This window comes from Plectropomus leopardus, chromosome 21 (assembly GCF_008729295.1).
Source record: "Plectropomus leopardus isolate mb chromosome 21, YSFRI_Pleo_2.0, whole genome shotgun sequence".
In the NCBI taxonomy this organism is placed as follows: Eukaryota; Metazoa; Chordata; class Actinopteri; order Perciformes; family Serranidae; genus Plectropomus; species Plectropomus leopardus.
The window spans coordinates 21,668,265-21,683,336 of NC_056483.1; the positions used below are offsets into that span (position 1 = coordinate 21,668,265).

Below are 15,072 nucleotides of genomic sequence, written 5' to 3' on the forward strand. Positions count from 1 at the left end.
TCAGTGCGGGTAAGTATTTCTGAGTGGGGGGGGGGGGGGGGAGGGTGCTTTTGGACAGTGCAGAACAATAGGAGCAGACAGCCGGGCGTGTATGAGTGTGTGTCACTCTCAAATGAATCCCAAACAGGAAGACAGGTAAAGCCGCACACCTGTTAGTCGTTTGGCCGCAGCAGGTGTGTGTGATAAGCACAAAGCGCCTTCCTCTTTTGTCTGATACCAAGCATCAGAAAACCGTAGCTGGGGTGTTATTTTTAGGCCATCCCCCCCAAATTTTATCAAATGAATAATTTGTAACAATTTTATTATAGATAAAGGAGCCAGCTTTAGCAACTAAGTGTCGTCGTGGCGCCACTCTGGGAACCTCGGGTGTAAGTGAAAGCGTTTTTATTTGGAGATTAGGAAAATTTGGGTAGCTGAGAGCGCATGAACTCCTTCATCCACCATCAGAAGTGTGAGCAGCTCCCGATGAGCAAAGGGTTAAAAGAGGCGCAGCTAGACGCCGGTAGAGCTGAAGTCATCCGGCAGAGCGCACAGCGAGGAGGAGGAGAGATACAGAGAACACCTCCAAAAACACACATCTAGGACGCTTCGAGCTGCGGATCTGCGCTCTGCTCTTTTTCTGTTCACCATCATTGTTTTTCCTTCTCTCCCCCAGTTACACACAGAGACTCAGAGGTGCAGAACAGAGAGGAGGTGGAATGAGAAATAAATAAAAGAAGAAAAAAGAAAACGCGCAGCGCCAACTATGGCTCCAACGACGCTCGTCGGGAAGCTCGGCCAGTCTGCTTCACAGGAGCGGGCTGTAGTGCAGGATGAGAGGTCTGCTGCGCTCCACCGAGTGTGAGACCAGGAGGAAATATCACCTGACAGGCGGCCCTCCCCTCGAGGGGGACAGAAACCCTTCGCTCCTCTTAACCTGGAAACTGGAGGCTTGAAACGGCCCAGATCTGCCGCGCGTACAGAACAGTCCAGAACTCTCCTGCCCTCACTTTCTCCCGGAGCCACCGTCTCTCTCTGACCAACTTGGGAAAACTTTGGCCCCCGGATTACAGCTGCTGAACCTGTGAGCGCTGAGGCTCCATGCGGGGAGCGCAGTGATCATCGCGCGCTCGGCTGCGGGGACTGGAAACTGTGTGATATATCTAACTCCTGCGAAGTCTCATAAAGTCCAGGGGCCACCGCAGCCAAGATGCCGGTCCGGAGGGGCCATGTGGCTCCGCAGAACACCTTCCTGGATACAATCATCAGGAAATTCGACAGTCAAAGTAAGCTGATTGTTTTCTTCCTCTCTCTCAGAGCATTCCTATAACCTATTTTCTGTCATTAAGGCCCACTTTTAATAATTGATTTGTTGACTCAAAGGGGTTGGAAAATGGCATTTTAATGATGTTGGCGCACAGTTGACATTTTGTTTTCCAGAGTTAACCTCCATAATAATGTTTGCTGATGCAAGGGTAATAGTCACAGGGTGGTGCAGTCATGCTACAGCAGCTGGGGTTAGAAAATGTGATATTTGGTAAAATTCTTTATAAAAAGATCTTTAAAAAAAAAAAAAATCCCGTCAAATAACTATTTACTTTTTAATTTTCCACCACATTCATTTCTGATGAAAACATGAACAGCTTGTGTAGATCTGAGCTGCTTGAAGTCTCATATTTGTGCATGCGAACCCTGCAGCTGCATCAGACATCTGTCATTCAGGAAGGATTCCTGTATATTCAAAGGGTACACAGCAACTTAAAAATGAAATGTGATTCGTTTTTTTCCTGCGCATCTTCTCATGCTTTAATGTCACCCTTGTGTCTCACTCTGCTGCTGCCATGGCTGATATTGTCAGAAAAAGCAATCTGCAAAAAAACAAAAAGAAGTCACACTTAGGTGCTTCAGGTGGTGTGTGATCTATTGTCTGTGGACACTTCAATTCCAGTTTACACACGCTTTTCAGACAAAACTATTACACACTTGTTTTGTTTGCCTTGAAAGAAAGAAAAAAATCAATATCCTCTCAATTAATCTACACTTATTTATAAGCCACAAAAACAAACAATGTATTCCAGCTACTAAATTTTTCATCGAGCCCAGGGGGCACGCAATTTGAAGCTGTCTATATTTGAAAATACACAGGCTTCATCCTTGCTCACTTCCCCGCGGCGGTCTTATCTTTGATGCAAATCATTCATGTTTTTTTTCCGTCTCTGGACGTGTGACCAGACTTCAAACGTGCCTCAGCAGCCACAGGCTCATGTGGAAATTCACCTCAGGGCTGATGAAAAAGAAGATGGTGGTTTTTGTGTGGAAAAGTGGATGAGTGTCAGCTGATGCTTTAATGTTAGGTTGAAATGTTTGAGGACTCTGAATGTTAATTGCTCCCATCAGGAGCTGATCAGCTTGAACTCTTGAGGTGCCCTTTCTAAAAATGCTGAAAAAAATCTGACTTCCTCCACTTACCATCTGCTTTTGGGGTTGAGCAGTTCACCGGGCTGCTTTTGAACACCAAGTGATGTCGTGCTGTGTCCCTAACACCCAAGAGTCACGGAATCAGCCGAGCTTCAAACAAGGTGAAGGGGTGGATTTTGTGCAAAAATACCCTTTTCCCTGACACAGAGGCGCTGAAAAGCGACTCCACACAAGTGCAGTCAAGTTGAATAATTGACGTTGGAGTTGGGTAATTGACATTAATCCTGCAGTACTTATTTTTTCCATCCTGATGAGCTCGTATAGCTTTGCAAAGGTGAACACACTCTACTGCTCGCTGCCGGCCTTGTTGTGTTCATATCTTAAATGTTTCTGTACAGCAGATTTGCATGAGTTGAGCGTGTGGCAGAAATCTCCTCTGTGTGGTTGATGTTTATTTATGAGAGGAGCGCTTCGGTGTTGCAGGGGAACAACTGAGAGGCAGGGAACCTCACATCAGTGCTCTCCAAATGTTTTCCCAGTGACTCATATCTTTAGAATAATTGTCTATTGATTGTTGCGGCCTTATAGGCGGGCTAACCAAGCATGTTAATGATGGTGATGACATGGTGTCTAATGGCTGTGGGTAATGAACTAGTGGACATTGAGGAGGAGTGTCGGTGGACACGAGCAGCTGTTTAGACATCCTTACTGATTCAAGAATGTTAAGAGAGAAAATCTATCTTTTATACAGCAAACTCTTCTATTGATTGAACTTTAAACTGCAGCCTGGTGGAAAGCTTTGCCAATATTTCTTCAAAACATCCCATTTCAGTCTTTCCGTTAGGCATGGATGGTATCACCATTTTACAGTTTTCCAGGGTATTTAGAAATCCTCAAGGTATGTTTTTCAATGTCATCATAAATACAGGTGCTCCCCCTTTTTTTTTTAAATAAACTCATTGTATGTAGTGCACAGCATGCACCACTAGAGCTCCAGTCTCTACCAGTGCAACAGGCAGCATTGCCAGATGAATGATCATTATTGTATTTGTATGATAATTTTGCCCTCTGTATGATGTTCGATCAATAATTCCAAAATTGCCATCATGTACGAGAACTTGACCATTGAGACACTTACAATAAGCACTTAGTTTAATTACACATCTCATTTTAACTCATTTCCAGGCTCCTACATCTGTCATTCCACATCACTTCTCACCTGATCTCCTTACAGCCAATCATGTAATGACATGAATGCGACCCGCACTTGACAACTTGTCACATTTGTTGAGCATGCACTGCTGTCGTTTGTATTTGCGAACACTCGGCCGCTGACCTGACGTCAGCTTTGGGCTGAGCCGTGTAGACTTTAAATAGCTTCTCTCTAAGGCAGTGGGTATGGGTAGATTTGTAGATGTGTCAAAAAGTCGTTTAAATACATGTTTACTTAAGTTATAAATTGAACCTATTCGTTCTCGTGATTGTGACTGGCGTACAATTATTTTTCTCAAAATATGATAATTTTGAGCCTCTGCTACGATAGTTTAACATTTTCAATCAGGCAACACTGGGAAAAGGCAGCTGAGCTAAAAGACAACATGACACCTAGTGGCTGGCCCACCGTCTTCTAACTTGGTGAGTTAAGGATTTTTTCGAGCAAACCGGAGCTGGTGATTGTTGGAACAGTGGACTTACTGAGTAGGTTACTAGCAAAGACTAACCAAGATGGTTTGGGTGAGTTTTACTTGTTTCTGTCGAGTTTGAATGATGTGTGTTTTGATGAGTTAATGAGGCAATTAAGCCTCGTCAGTCCTCTGTAAGTGACAGAAAGTTGAATCCAAAAGGTGTACAGTTGTGCAGCTTATTTAATAAAGAAAATAGATACGAGAATATTACTTTGCTTAATATTTTGTGGGTTTCCATTGTATAATTATTAGTCTCAAAAGTTGCAAGTAGGTAGCAAAGTCGCCTTCAGGGGATTGTTAGTGCTGCACACTTATATCATCACATACTGGGAGCTGGGGAGGGCAGTTTGGGTAGCTTAGTGCGTCATTTATATACCATATACCCTGGAGTGACATTTTATGAAGGTATGAAATATTACATACTGCCCAAGCCTATTTCCGATGCCTTCCCCTGAATCCACTTTGACCCCACAGCTCCACATATTGAAACTTGAGCCCTCTCCTCATGTTATCCATATCTGAGTAAACTGTGCATTTATTCATCTGATCCTTATATTGTAATAGAGGCTGGGTGTACTTAATGCAAGCAACAATCAAGGGTAGGCTTATCCTGTTTGTTCAGCTATACAGTATGTGATGAAAAGTATCTCATGTGGAACGTAGAGAGGAATAAAAGCAATGTTCATGGTAGAGTAAGCTTGGCAAGGCCATTCTTTACCCAGGATGGGCTGCTTTTAAAGTGATGTACTATGGATACTTGATGCTCAGCCTCGGAGGAGATGATTAAGGAGCAAACAATTGGCATCTGTTGTCACCACACATCGCACCAAGACCGTTTCCACTCGACATATTGTGTGAGAAATCCTGTTGTACATGTTAATGAGACAAGAGACAATTTGATCAACCAGCTCTGCAGCTACATTTACAGACAAGTTCATAAAGGAAAACAAATGTCAGTGCATTAGTTGAAAATATGATGATTGAAGGTCATTCTTTCACTTTTTAAAAACATTTTATCACTGGAGTGGTGCCTTTTTGTCCTAAATTAGTTAGGAAATAAAAATTTGTTGTGTTACAGTCAAGATTTAATGATTTAAGCAGAAACCCAGAAATACAGTAAGTGGTTGTCTATAAATTTTTAATTTGATACTTTGCCTGAATGCATCCTGTATAGACATCTGTTGAGAGCTGAAGCTGCTGCCACTGTTTGCTAACATGCTGCTTTCTGTGTAGACCCAACATATTTTCAGCTGGTTATGTTGCGATACGATACGATACGATACGATACGATACGATACGATACGATACGATACAACTTTAATTTTCAGTTTACAATCAGTTCCTTTACATGAACAGTGACGTCGAGCTATGGTTATACCTCAATTAGGTCATTTATTTTGACCACTGTCCTTGTCCTAGTGTACAAGCATTGTGGGGAGAACGATAGGTGGTGATATGCTCCCTTTCAGCTATTTGTTATTGGACCTTTTTCCAACTTACATCACATATCAAAAAAGTTATCAAGCGGCAAAAGGGTTGCATGTTGAACATTGAAAACATGGGCAACTTTTCAGCACTGTGCATTTCACACATACTCTATGCTTTACTTGATACCTTCATCTGGTTTTGTTTTCTTTCCTTCTTCTGTTGTTTTTCCCAGGTTTCTTCTACAAATTTATGCTGCTTGACTTCTGGCTCAAAGCCTGGTCCAGGGACTATGGAGCATGTGCAGAACACCTATTTCAGTTCAGGTCCGGTTGAGGTGTACATGAAAGAGAAAATCAACCCATTATTTAGGTGTTTTTAGTCAGACTTTATGAATTTTGACTCAGTAAGAATTCAGTTGGACTAATGTGTTACATAAATTTTAAAAATCCAGTTTTAGTTAGACTAACACAATAATTTGACTTTCTCTAACATCATATACTGATTTAAATTAATTTTGCATTCTCAGACAGCTCCGCTCAGTACCTGGTATTGCAGGTTTGTAAATGTGCATCCCCGTAGGACAGGGTAAACTTTATGGTCTTTCTGAACAATTTCATTAGTTTTAAGTGCCCAATATAAACAAGCTACAGAGCGTGGTTCAAAGTGTATGATGTAAGTGCATTTAAGGCATATAACTTTGCTGGTTAAATGGTGCCTAATCTGGGTGCAGAGTAAGGTGTAAGGGAAGAAGAGGTTGTATTTAGTCTCTCAATTAATTATAGGTGTGTTTTTGGCAAAACATGAAGTCAACCAATCAGAGTGTCATCTCTCATTTCCTTTAAAAGCCAGGTACGCCTGCAGCGGTGCACTACTATTTAACATGATGGATTCAGCTAATTAGAGCAGCAAGTGGTTTTCTGCTGATAGTAATGTAGGAAGAGAAGTGATGTCACTGCAGTAAATATTGTGGGACATTTAAACGGCAAAAGAGAAAACTGAGGGTATAAACTTAATGGAGGAAACAGAACTCTTAGCTTCTGAAATAAAAAATGAAGTTAAGCTGCTTCTTGTTTGTAAATGTGCACAGAGTTCTTCTTAATATAGAGTCAGACAGCAGCTCTGATCAGCTCATGTTCACATTTTACTAAATGTCATTCATATTTTCCTCATTAATCATGTATTATTTCACCCAGTTGCAACCCATAGACGCATCACTGTTGTTGTAACAAGCAGAGAGTATGCGCAATTGTGAACTTGCCTATGTCGGAGCATCTTACTATATGAATAATACACCCTTTAAAGAGCAGTAAAATACTTGGCTATTCTCACTGTAGATCAGTTTTTTTTTTTTGGTCAATGGCACAATCATTTTCAATATGCCAACAATGTGCCTGACCATCTCATTTTAAAACCTACACGCCGATGGATTCACATATGGATGCAAGTAACTTACTCAACATGGGTGCTGATAGAGAAAATGACAACTGCGTTGGTCTGAAACAGGCAATGACACTTGTGCTGCACTTTGCTTTGCTTTGGGGGTGGGGGTCGAGGGTGTGATAGTCTTTATAATTATGACCCACATAAAATACACAGTTTAAGGGACTGCAGATTAAAATTAGCTTTAAGGTCAGATGGTGACTTTTCTGTTTTATTGACCGATTGCTAAGCCCCGCCCTCAAACACCACAAGCCAATCACATTGCATGCAGCTACACAAGCAGCAGCAGGACATCCTGCTTGTAGACCTCAATAGAAAAGCATCAGAAATTTTGAATTTCCTGCAGTTTTATTTAAATTAATGCAGTTCTAACTTTAAAAACGGTCAACAATGTGCATGGGGCAAATGCAACACTGATACGAGGTATCCTGAGAAGCTAAAAAATGGACTGTATTTCATCCATAAACTTCACATAAACAGAGCAAAGTGTCTCCTTTTGGATTAAGTTGTGTGGCCTGTAAAGAGGATAAACAAACAAAGATGCCCCCATTTGTTGAAAGGTAAGACAACACAGCGTTAGCATTTGCTGCAAAGTGACAAGTTTATATAATCTCATACGATGTGTCAGAAACATTGTGTATAATGTCACCTTGCAGCAAACTTTGCTAGGAAACGTTAGCTTAAGTTAGCTATGGTTCAGACAATGTGCCCATTGTTTGTCTGCGTAAACTAAAGGGGTGGCGTTTAGCGATAGTGTAGTTCTGTGTATGCTCCTTTAAAAATACATTAATGATTTAAAATGGAGGGAACGTACTATGACTTGTGTACAGTGGAGTTTAAAACTTGGGTCTGATGACTGGTTTTCCTTTTGGTTGTACTATTAGTCCCCACCAATCACAATGCTAAAGACAGAAATCTTTTTACATTTAAGTTAATTTAAGACTCGTACATCACGTGTGTAAGATACATTACAAAAAACAGGAATTATACATATGGTTCACTGATCCAACCAGGGTAACAGACCGCCTGGATAGTAATGGACAGTGGCTATTAAATTCTGAGGATGATGGGATGGTTAAATGATTATTGGACAAAAATGGGCAGGAGGTCAAAGCTGTTTTGCATATAGATTATTGATGTGTCCACTGGAGGAAAATCAATGGACAGCATGATCTTTGCTTATTTAGGAAGAAGACCAGGCCTTATGTAATCCTTTGCAGATAAAGATGTGGCCACATCATGTTTACTGAAAATATTATCCATATTAATACAACATTCTTTCATTTATATTTCTTATGCTCTGCTTTAATCTCTGTCATGCCTCTCTTTTCATCAAGCGGGGAGCGGCTGGCTCCAGGCCCCATACCCAAAATGTCGCAGACACCACTGATCAGATTTTGACCAAATTTCCCGGAAATATTCTCTGTTATTGCTTGACTATGACATATTCAAAATAATATGCATAATATCAGATAATCAGATTTTCACAAAACTTTGCTTCTCGTTTCTCCATGTTGGCACTTTCTGAAATTGCAGTGATTGGCCAAAGGGTGTGCTGTTTGTCTGGAGACCTACTCATTTGCAAGAGTCTAAAAAATGCATAATTCATGGGGGACAACATGTTTACTGTTGCCTCGTTTTCTATTTGTTCTGAATGCTTGTTATGGACAAAAAACTAAATGTAATTAGATTTTACCTTTATAAAACTAATTAAATCAATAGATCTATGGGTAGATGTTACAGTTTCCAGCTCAGGCACTTAATGCACTGCTCTCGCCTGACTTCACATCTTCTCTGCTTACTGTTCTCCAATCCTCTGTGCGTGTATCTCTCTCTGTTTGCTGTGCTGTGATAGCCTCCACACACGTTACACTGCACTGACAGATTGTGAGCCTCAACCAACAACATCTTCGACCTCAATATGAGGTCATAGCAACCTTTTGGGGAATGTGTTGCTGTCTGTTCGCCGCTCCTTAGAGAAGACTTTGCCCAATTACAAGCCTTGAAGCCACTGTCCTCCAGGGAGGATGTTCCCACTCCACAGCTGAAGTACAAACACACTGTCGCCATAGCAACTGCCCCCCCCCCAGGACCCCCCCACCTACACACCCACCCACCCATCCTCACAAACGCACACACATGCACACAGAGCAGGAAAAGGTAGAGTAGTAATAATCTCCAGGTGATTTTACGTTCTGTCATGGAGAAGTAGTTCATATATATTGCAGTATTTTTGAATGATTACAATGTACTACTGCTGCTTGCCACAGGTGCAGCTAATGTTGACAACTGACTGCCTCCAATTTTAGGAGAAATGATTGGTTGGAGTAACTAGCTGCGAGGTTTGAACTTAAAATATAGACAATTGAGATTTTAGTTAAGAGTATAAAAGTATAAGAGGCACGGCTTAGATGGAGTAGAACGTGTGTAGGAGATGATCCTACTAACAAGTATTGTGTATCCAAGGCCTGGTATATACAGTAATCTTCTCTGTGTTTCAGAGATCTATATCAAAAATACATCTTTGAGCCACACTGTTGCACTGAGTGATTGTGGTGTATATGACTAAATACATTTACTCAAGAAATGTAGCTACAATGTTGAGGTATTTGTATATTCTTGAGTAATTTACATGGATGTGAATAGGGCTTGGCAATATGGCTTGTTAAATAATATCATGATATTTTAAGGCTATATCACGATACATGATAAATAACTTGATATTTTTAAATGTCTTTTAAACTAATGTTTACTACTAAATGACAAACTTATTGAATGAACTGCAGTCACAAAGTTAAATAAAGTAGCTATAATACAGTTTAATGCACTACTATAATATCTAATAAAATATGGTTATGAAGAAGTTAATTTAAGTACTTTTAGAATGAAATTTAAAAATGTACTTTAATAATTAAATAAATCAAAGGGGGGGATCCATGGTGCTTTTATTTTGAAGGACCTGGCTTATCTCAGGAAGGAAGTGTCGATGTTTTTGTTGTGTGTCTGTGAGAGGCAGAGGGCTAGAGAGGAGAGCGAGGGAACCTAAATCTTGATGGCTTATAAATACAATGTAGCAATTTATACTCAACATTTAGCACACCCCTACATGGACATGAATTATCATATAATAATTGGGTTGTTGAAGTTAATTTTTTTTTATGTGTTTGACCATATAAACACCATATTCGGTTTATGAGAAACCCAAATATGCTAGCTGGAGAGACTGGAATAAATGCTGGGAATGTAAACAACCCAATACCTCTGTGCTTTTGTAATCACCATATCTGGAATATGATCATAACCTGAAAAAGCCTCATAAACAGGTTCTCCGGGTCCATGTACCTGCACTCATTTTCTGTTCTCTTTTCTACTTTAGTACAATTCAGAGAATATTGTACTCTACACTTAAGTGCATTTACTTGATAAATTGAATTATTTAGGCATTTCTGATCAACTGTTTGAGCAAAATATAATGCACTGTAATTCATATTTAAGCCACATAAACATGAGCTAGGTGGCTGTGATCATATGATCTATAGTATGCCCTGCTGGCTGTTGCTGTTATCTGTTATAAGATGGAAATTAATAAATAAAATAACCAGAAACTGACTAAGAAGTGACTAAAAATGACCACAAATAGATACAAATGGCATGAAAAGAGACTAAAAAAACACAAAAAGAAGCAAAAGAATCACAAAGAGAAACACAATGATTGCAAAGAGACACAAAAATGACAAAAAATATTCCCTCAAAGAAACACAAAACGATGCATAACGACTGCAGATAGACTCTAAACCACCACAAAGTCTGTGGGCCTTGCTTCTATGGAGATATGGTGGGGCCCAGGGACACACTCTCTCGGTCTGCCCAAACCAATGGCGTCATTTATTGCAAAATGTAGCACTTATACAAACATAACTGTCATAACTTCAAAAGAGCCAAGAAAGGTGCTTCTACTGCCTTCAGCATTCCAAAATCTCCCTCTCAGCTCGTGTCAGTCAAACCAGCATTTTGCCTTCAACAGCAGGTCATCCTCCTCAGCGTTTAGAGCTCAATGCTTCTGTGCTTCCTCCTGCTTTGATGAGCTCATCTTAGAGTTGCATAAGGTGCAGAGACTGATGTTCCCAGTGCAGGGAGGAGGAGAAGCCTTCTGTGCTCCTGTGAGCACACACAAGTGCTGCTGAGTACATGCAAATGTTGCACACACATACAGCAACATATGGCTTGTATATGTGGATTAGGCTGTGAGGAGACATTGGAGGGTTCAATCTGCCAGCTTGCTTGTTGGATTTTTCTTGCTGGAACAGAGTCACTACACACTCCTGCAGTTTTGTGATCATCCTCCAGATGTTCAATCAAACAGTCTCAAAATCATTCTGCATAAAGGCTTTTGTTGTTGCCGTAATGTACCAGTACAGAATAAATACATTATGACGGGCTTTATTTGCAGGGGTGGAGACAGACTTTTGGTGCTCAGCCCAAACCTGGGGGGCAGGGGGGTCCAGGGCAAGGCTGGTTCTAGACAGCTTTGATTAGCGGGGACGGGAATGAGATGTTGGTTGGAAATATGGGTTATTATTCAGGACTGTATGCTTAATAGTCTTATGTTTTATCCAAAACTGAATGAGCATCTTTTTTAAGGCTTGAGGAAATTTGGGGCGAAAAAATGAGCTTTAGTTGAGGGGTCCAGGTGGATCCTCCCCTTGCAAAATGTTTTGTTAACAAGCTCAATTTTGTGCTTTTTTTAAATGCATACAACTTGCAGCCTGCAGGCCAACTCTGACCCCCAATAGGGTGCTAGGTATTGTTTTTGTACGCAGGGAATTGTTTTTGTACTTCTAGTATACATAAGGTGCCAGAGTGCATATAAGAACATCAAAATAGAGCTTGCTTATAAAAAAAATGCCAGTGGAGGATCCTCCGCATCCCCAACAGAAGTCCTAGCCCCTAATGTCCTTAAATCTTAGAAATGTCCTTAAATCCTAAAAATGTCCTATAATCCTAGACACATCCTAAAATCATAATGTCTTAAAACCACAGAAATGTCCTAAAATTTTAGAACCGTCCTAAAATTTTAGCAACAGCACCTGTGGAGCAGAGCTAGCATACTGCGTACCAAAAGTGACATTGCAGATGGGTGCAACTCTCTGCCTTGAGTGGAAAAGTTGAAAATATTTAAACTTTTATGCATGCCCAAAAACCGCCAGAAAAATGGGTCACGCAGCAGCAAGAGAGGACCGCCTGACAAGCACAATATGAACTGCTGTGTGCACTTCTTGTCGGATATCATAAAACCCGTTTTATGAGATTATAGAATTATTCATTTTGAAACCTATTTTTGTTATAGTTTTGTTACCTTGGAGTAGATTTTAAATTTTAAGCAAATGTGCAAATTAACAAATTTAACAAATGTGTTGCATGTGAATCTATTCCATAATACTTTTCAAATACAAATCAAGGTTTCCCAACAATACCCAAAAATGCAGGCATTAATATTCTGAATTGAATATTAGGCCAACAAAAGCACACTTATTCCCTTATATCACATATCTGTAGGGAACATCATAGTGTGATAAACAACATGGGTTTATATTATTGTCTGACTGACACAAAGTTGAAGGTATTTTAAAAACCTTCAAGATTTCAGGGCTTTTGAGAAAACAATCCAGGCCTGGGGCCCCAGAGGCCACCCCCTGGCTCAGCCCTTGTTCAGCAGTGGTTAGTTTTATTTCTCTGCTCCATCTGTTTCACTCAGAGGGTGCAAACACAGCAACACTGCTACACTGAGCTGATGTCAGGAGAAAGTCAGTGCCTCATGATTGCACTTTATTGGTGTGAAATCACACACTCTCCCTTTCTGTCTCCTCTCATGGCTTCTTCCCCGTCTCTCGTTCATACACATACACCCACACGTTACCAAACGGGCACACAAAAGAACACAGACACAAGCACTCGCTCATACTTGCAAACTCTTGGAGCCTGTAAACACTTTTCTCTCCCGCTGCCCTCCTCGCTCCTTCCTTCTTTCTGCTCTTTGTCTCGTTTGACAACCTGTTTTCTCCCTCCCTCCTTCCACACCTCCATCTTTTTCAGTGGCCAGCAGATGCCCGCTGTGCTGCAATGCCCAACTGCCTTCACATCTCAAATCGGCATGCATCCAACCGGGTAACATGGCACCTGCTGGGCAGTGCTGAGAGGAAAGCGGTTGTGCGTGGTTTTTGGATTCTCTATGTGTGTGCTTGTGAGTTCAAGCTTCCCATTAAGAGTAAAATAATCCTATAGTGTACAGAAATGTGATTGTCCAAACAAAAAGAATCTGCCAATGGGGGAAGCAAAAATGACTTTTTGACACCAACAGGCAAGTACAGAACACTGTGACCTTAAAGCCAGAGCAATGTTAATGTACAAAATGTTAGCTAACTGCTGGTTAACTGTTATCACTAAATCAGTTTGCTGACTTTATGACTTTTTATTAATTCTGCTACTATTACATTATGTTGTAGCATTTACCATTATCCTGTAATTGCCAGATCTGGCCAACCTGACTCGCCAGATGGTTTGTTACACAAAACCATCTGAAAAGACGTCATTGGGAACAGTTTGGAAAAGGGCAAGATACTTTGAAAAAGTACTTGGCAGGTGACTGGATGAACCATCTGTCTATCACCGTTTATCACAGAAGCCGAAATCAGTCAGGAGAAGAGTGAAACATTTTTCTATTGAGAAAAACCTTCAGTACTGTGCTTTGCTTTGCTTTGCTTTGTTTTCTTTAGAGAAAAACTGTTCTGATGTAACTGATGCTGCCACAGCATCTGCACTAACCTCTGTAGGATTGCTTTTTTTTCCCTTAAAAGAACATGCTATTTAGTCATTTTGAAACAAGACGACTTTCTTGAATTGCCTGTATCACTGGCTGTTTTTCTCAGTGCCTTTGTTCTTCAAACAAAACCAAATATATTCTGACATTTTCAGGGATTTTTTTTTATACTAAACTAAAATGTTCCTGTCTGTACCTATAAATAGTTCATGGTCTACACAGATCTTGTGAGTTTGAGAACATAATAATAGTTGATTATTCCACATTTATTCTTAGGATGAGGGCCAGGTGAAAATTTTGAGTTCTGATTTTAAAGATTTTAAAATTTTAAAGCATTAATTTCATGGTTCTGACTTTGGTGACTTGTTTAAAGTTCAGAGTTCTGACTTTATTCAAAGAGAATTCTGTTTTACTGTCAGATTTGTCACTTTAATCTCAGAATTATGACTTCATTCTCTGCATTTTTGATTTAAACTTTAAAATTCTGAGTTTTAATCTTCAAATTTTGACTTAAACTTGAGTTTTATCTCAAAACTCATTTACATTTTTTATGAGGCCCTAATCCTCTGCTCTAGTCTTCTATGGCCGGACAGGGTTCAGTCCATAACCTACAAGTATTGCCCAGTACAACTACAATTATTTTAATGGAACAGATGGAGCTTGATGTCTTGCTTCAGAGCACACAGGCAGTAGTTGTTGAAGAGGGGAGAGTGTGTTTGAGTATGACCACCCTCATCGTCCCAACTGCTTCCAGGATTTTAACTGGTGTCCCTCTGGTCTTCAACTCATTCATAAACACATAAACCTGAGCAATAATTCAGTCTTAATTGCTTTATTTTGGCTAGTATAAATACTGAGAGAACACATAGTCCAAAACCTGAGACACTTTGTTCCGTAGGAGTTTTGGACTGTGTCATTATTACAGCTATAAAATAAGACAAACTTGGAGCGCTGGGGCACACAGCAGCTTCTGTTTCTAGTCAAGGACGCTTTGATAAGACTGCATGCTTTAGCGCTGTTTGGAGAATCCTACTTTTGACCCTGTTGTTATCGGTCCATCTTGACCACCGGGGCTTTGGAGCACAGTGATGCTGTAAGCTTTAGTGAATATAACAGGAGGAATCATGCCTGTAGAAGGATTTGTATCTGTATTTAGGGCAGCAGCTGTGAAGTCAACTTTTCTGAAAGAAAGTCAACACATTTACATGGTTAATTTTTCAATTGAATTTTAGTTACTTTGAGCCAATCATGTTCACACACAAAGTGCACAAAGTTCATTCTGAAATCGAAATCTGCTCAACTTTC

General features: G+C 40.3%; 1 protein-coding gene across 1 annotated transcript in view; it reads left to right on the forward strand.

Annotated features, from left to right (window-relative positions):
* The first annotated feature begins 679 nt into the window (after window positions 1-679).
* kcnh2b (potassium voltage-gated channel, subfamily H (eag-related), member 2b) overlaps window positions 680-15,072 on the forward strand; it is a 354,032-nt gene continuing 339,639 nt past the window's right edge. The window contains 1 exon segment of the mRNA XM_042510198.1: window positions 680-1,265. Coding sequence (XP_042366132.1) covers window positions 1,190-1,265 — 76 coding nt within the window. The 5' untranslated portion in view covers window positions 680-1,189.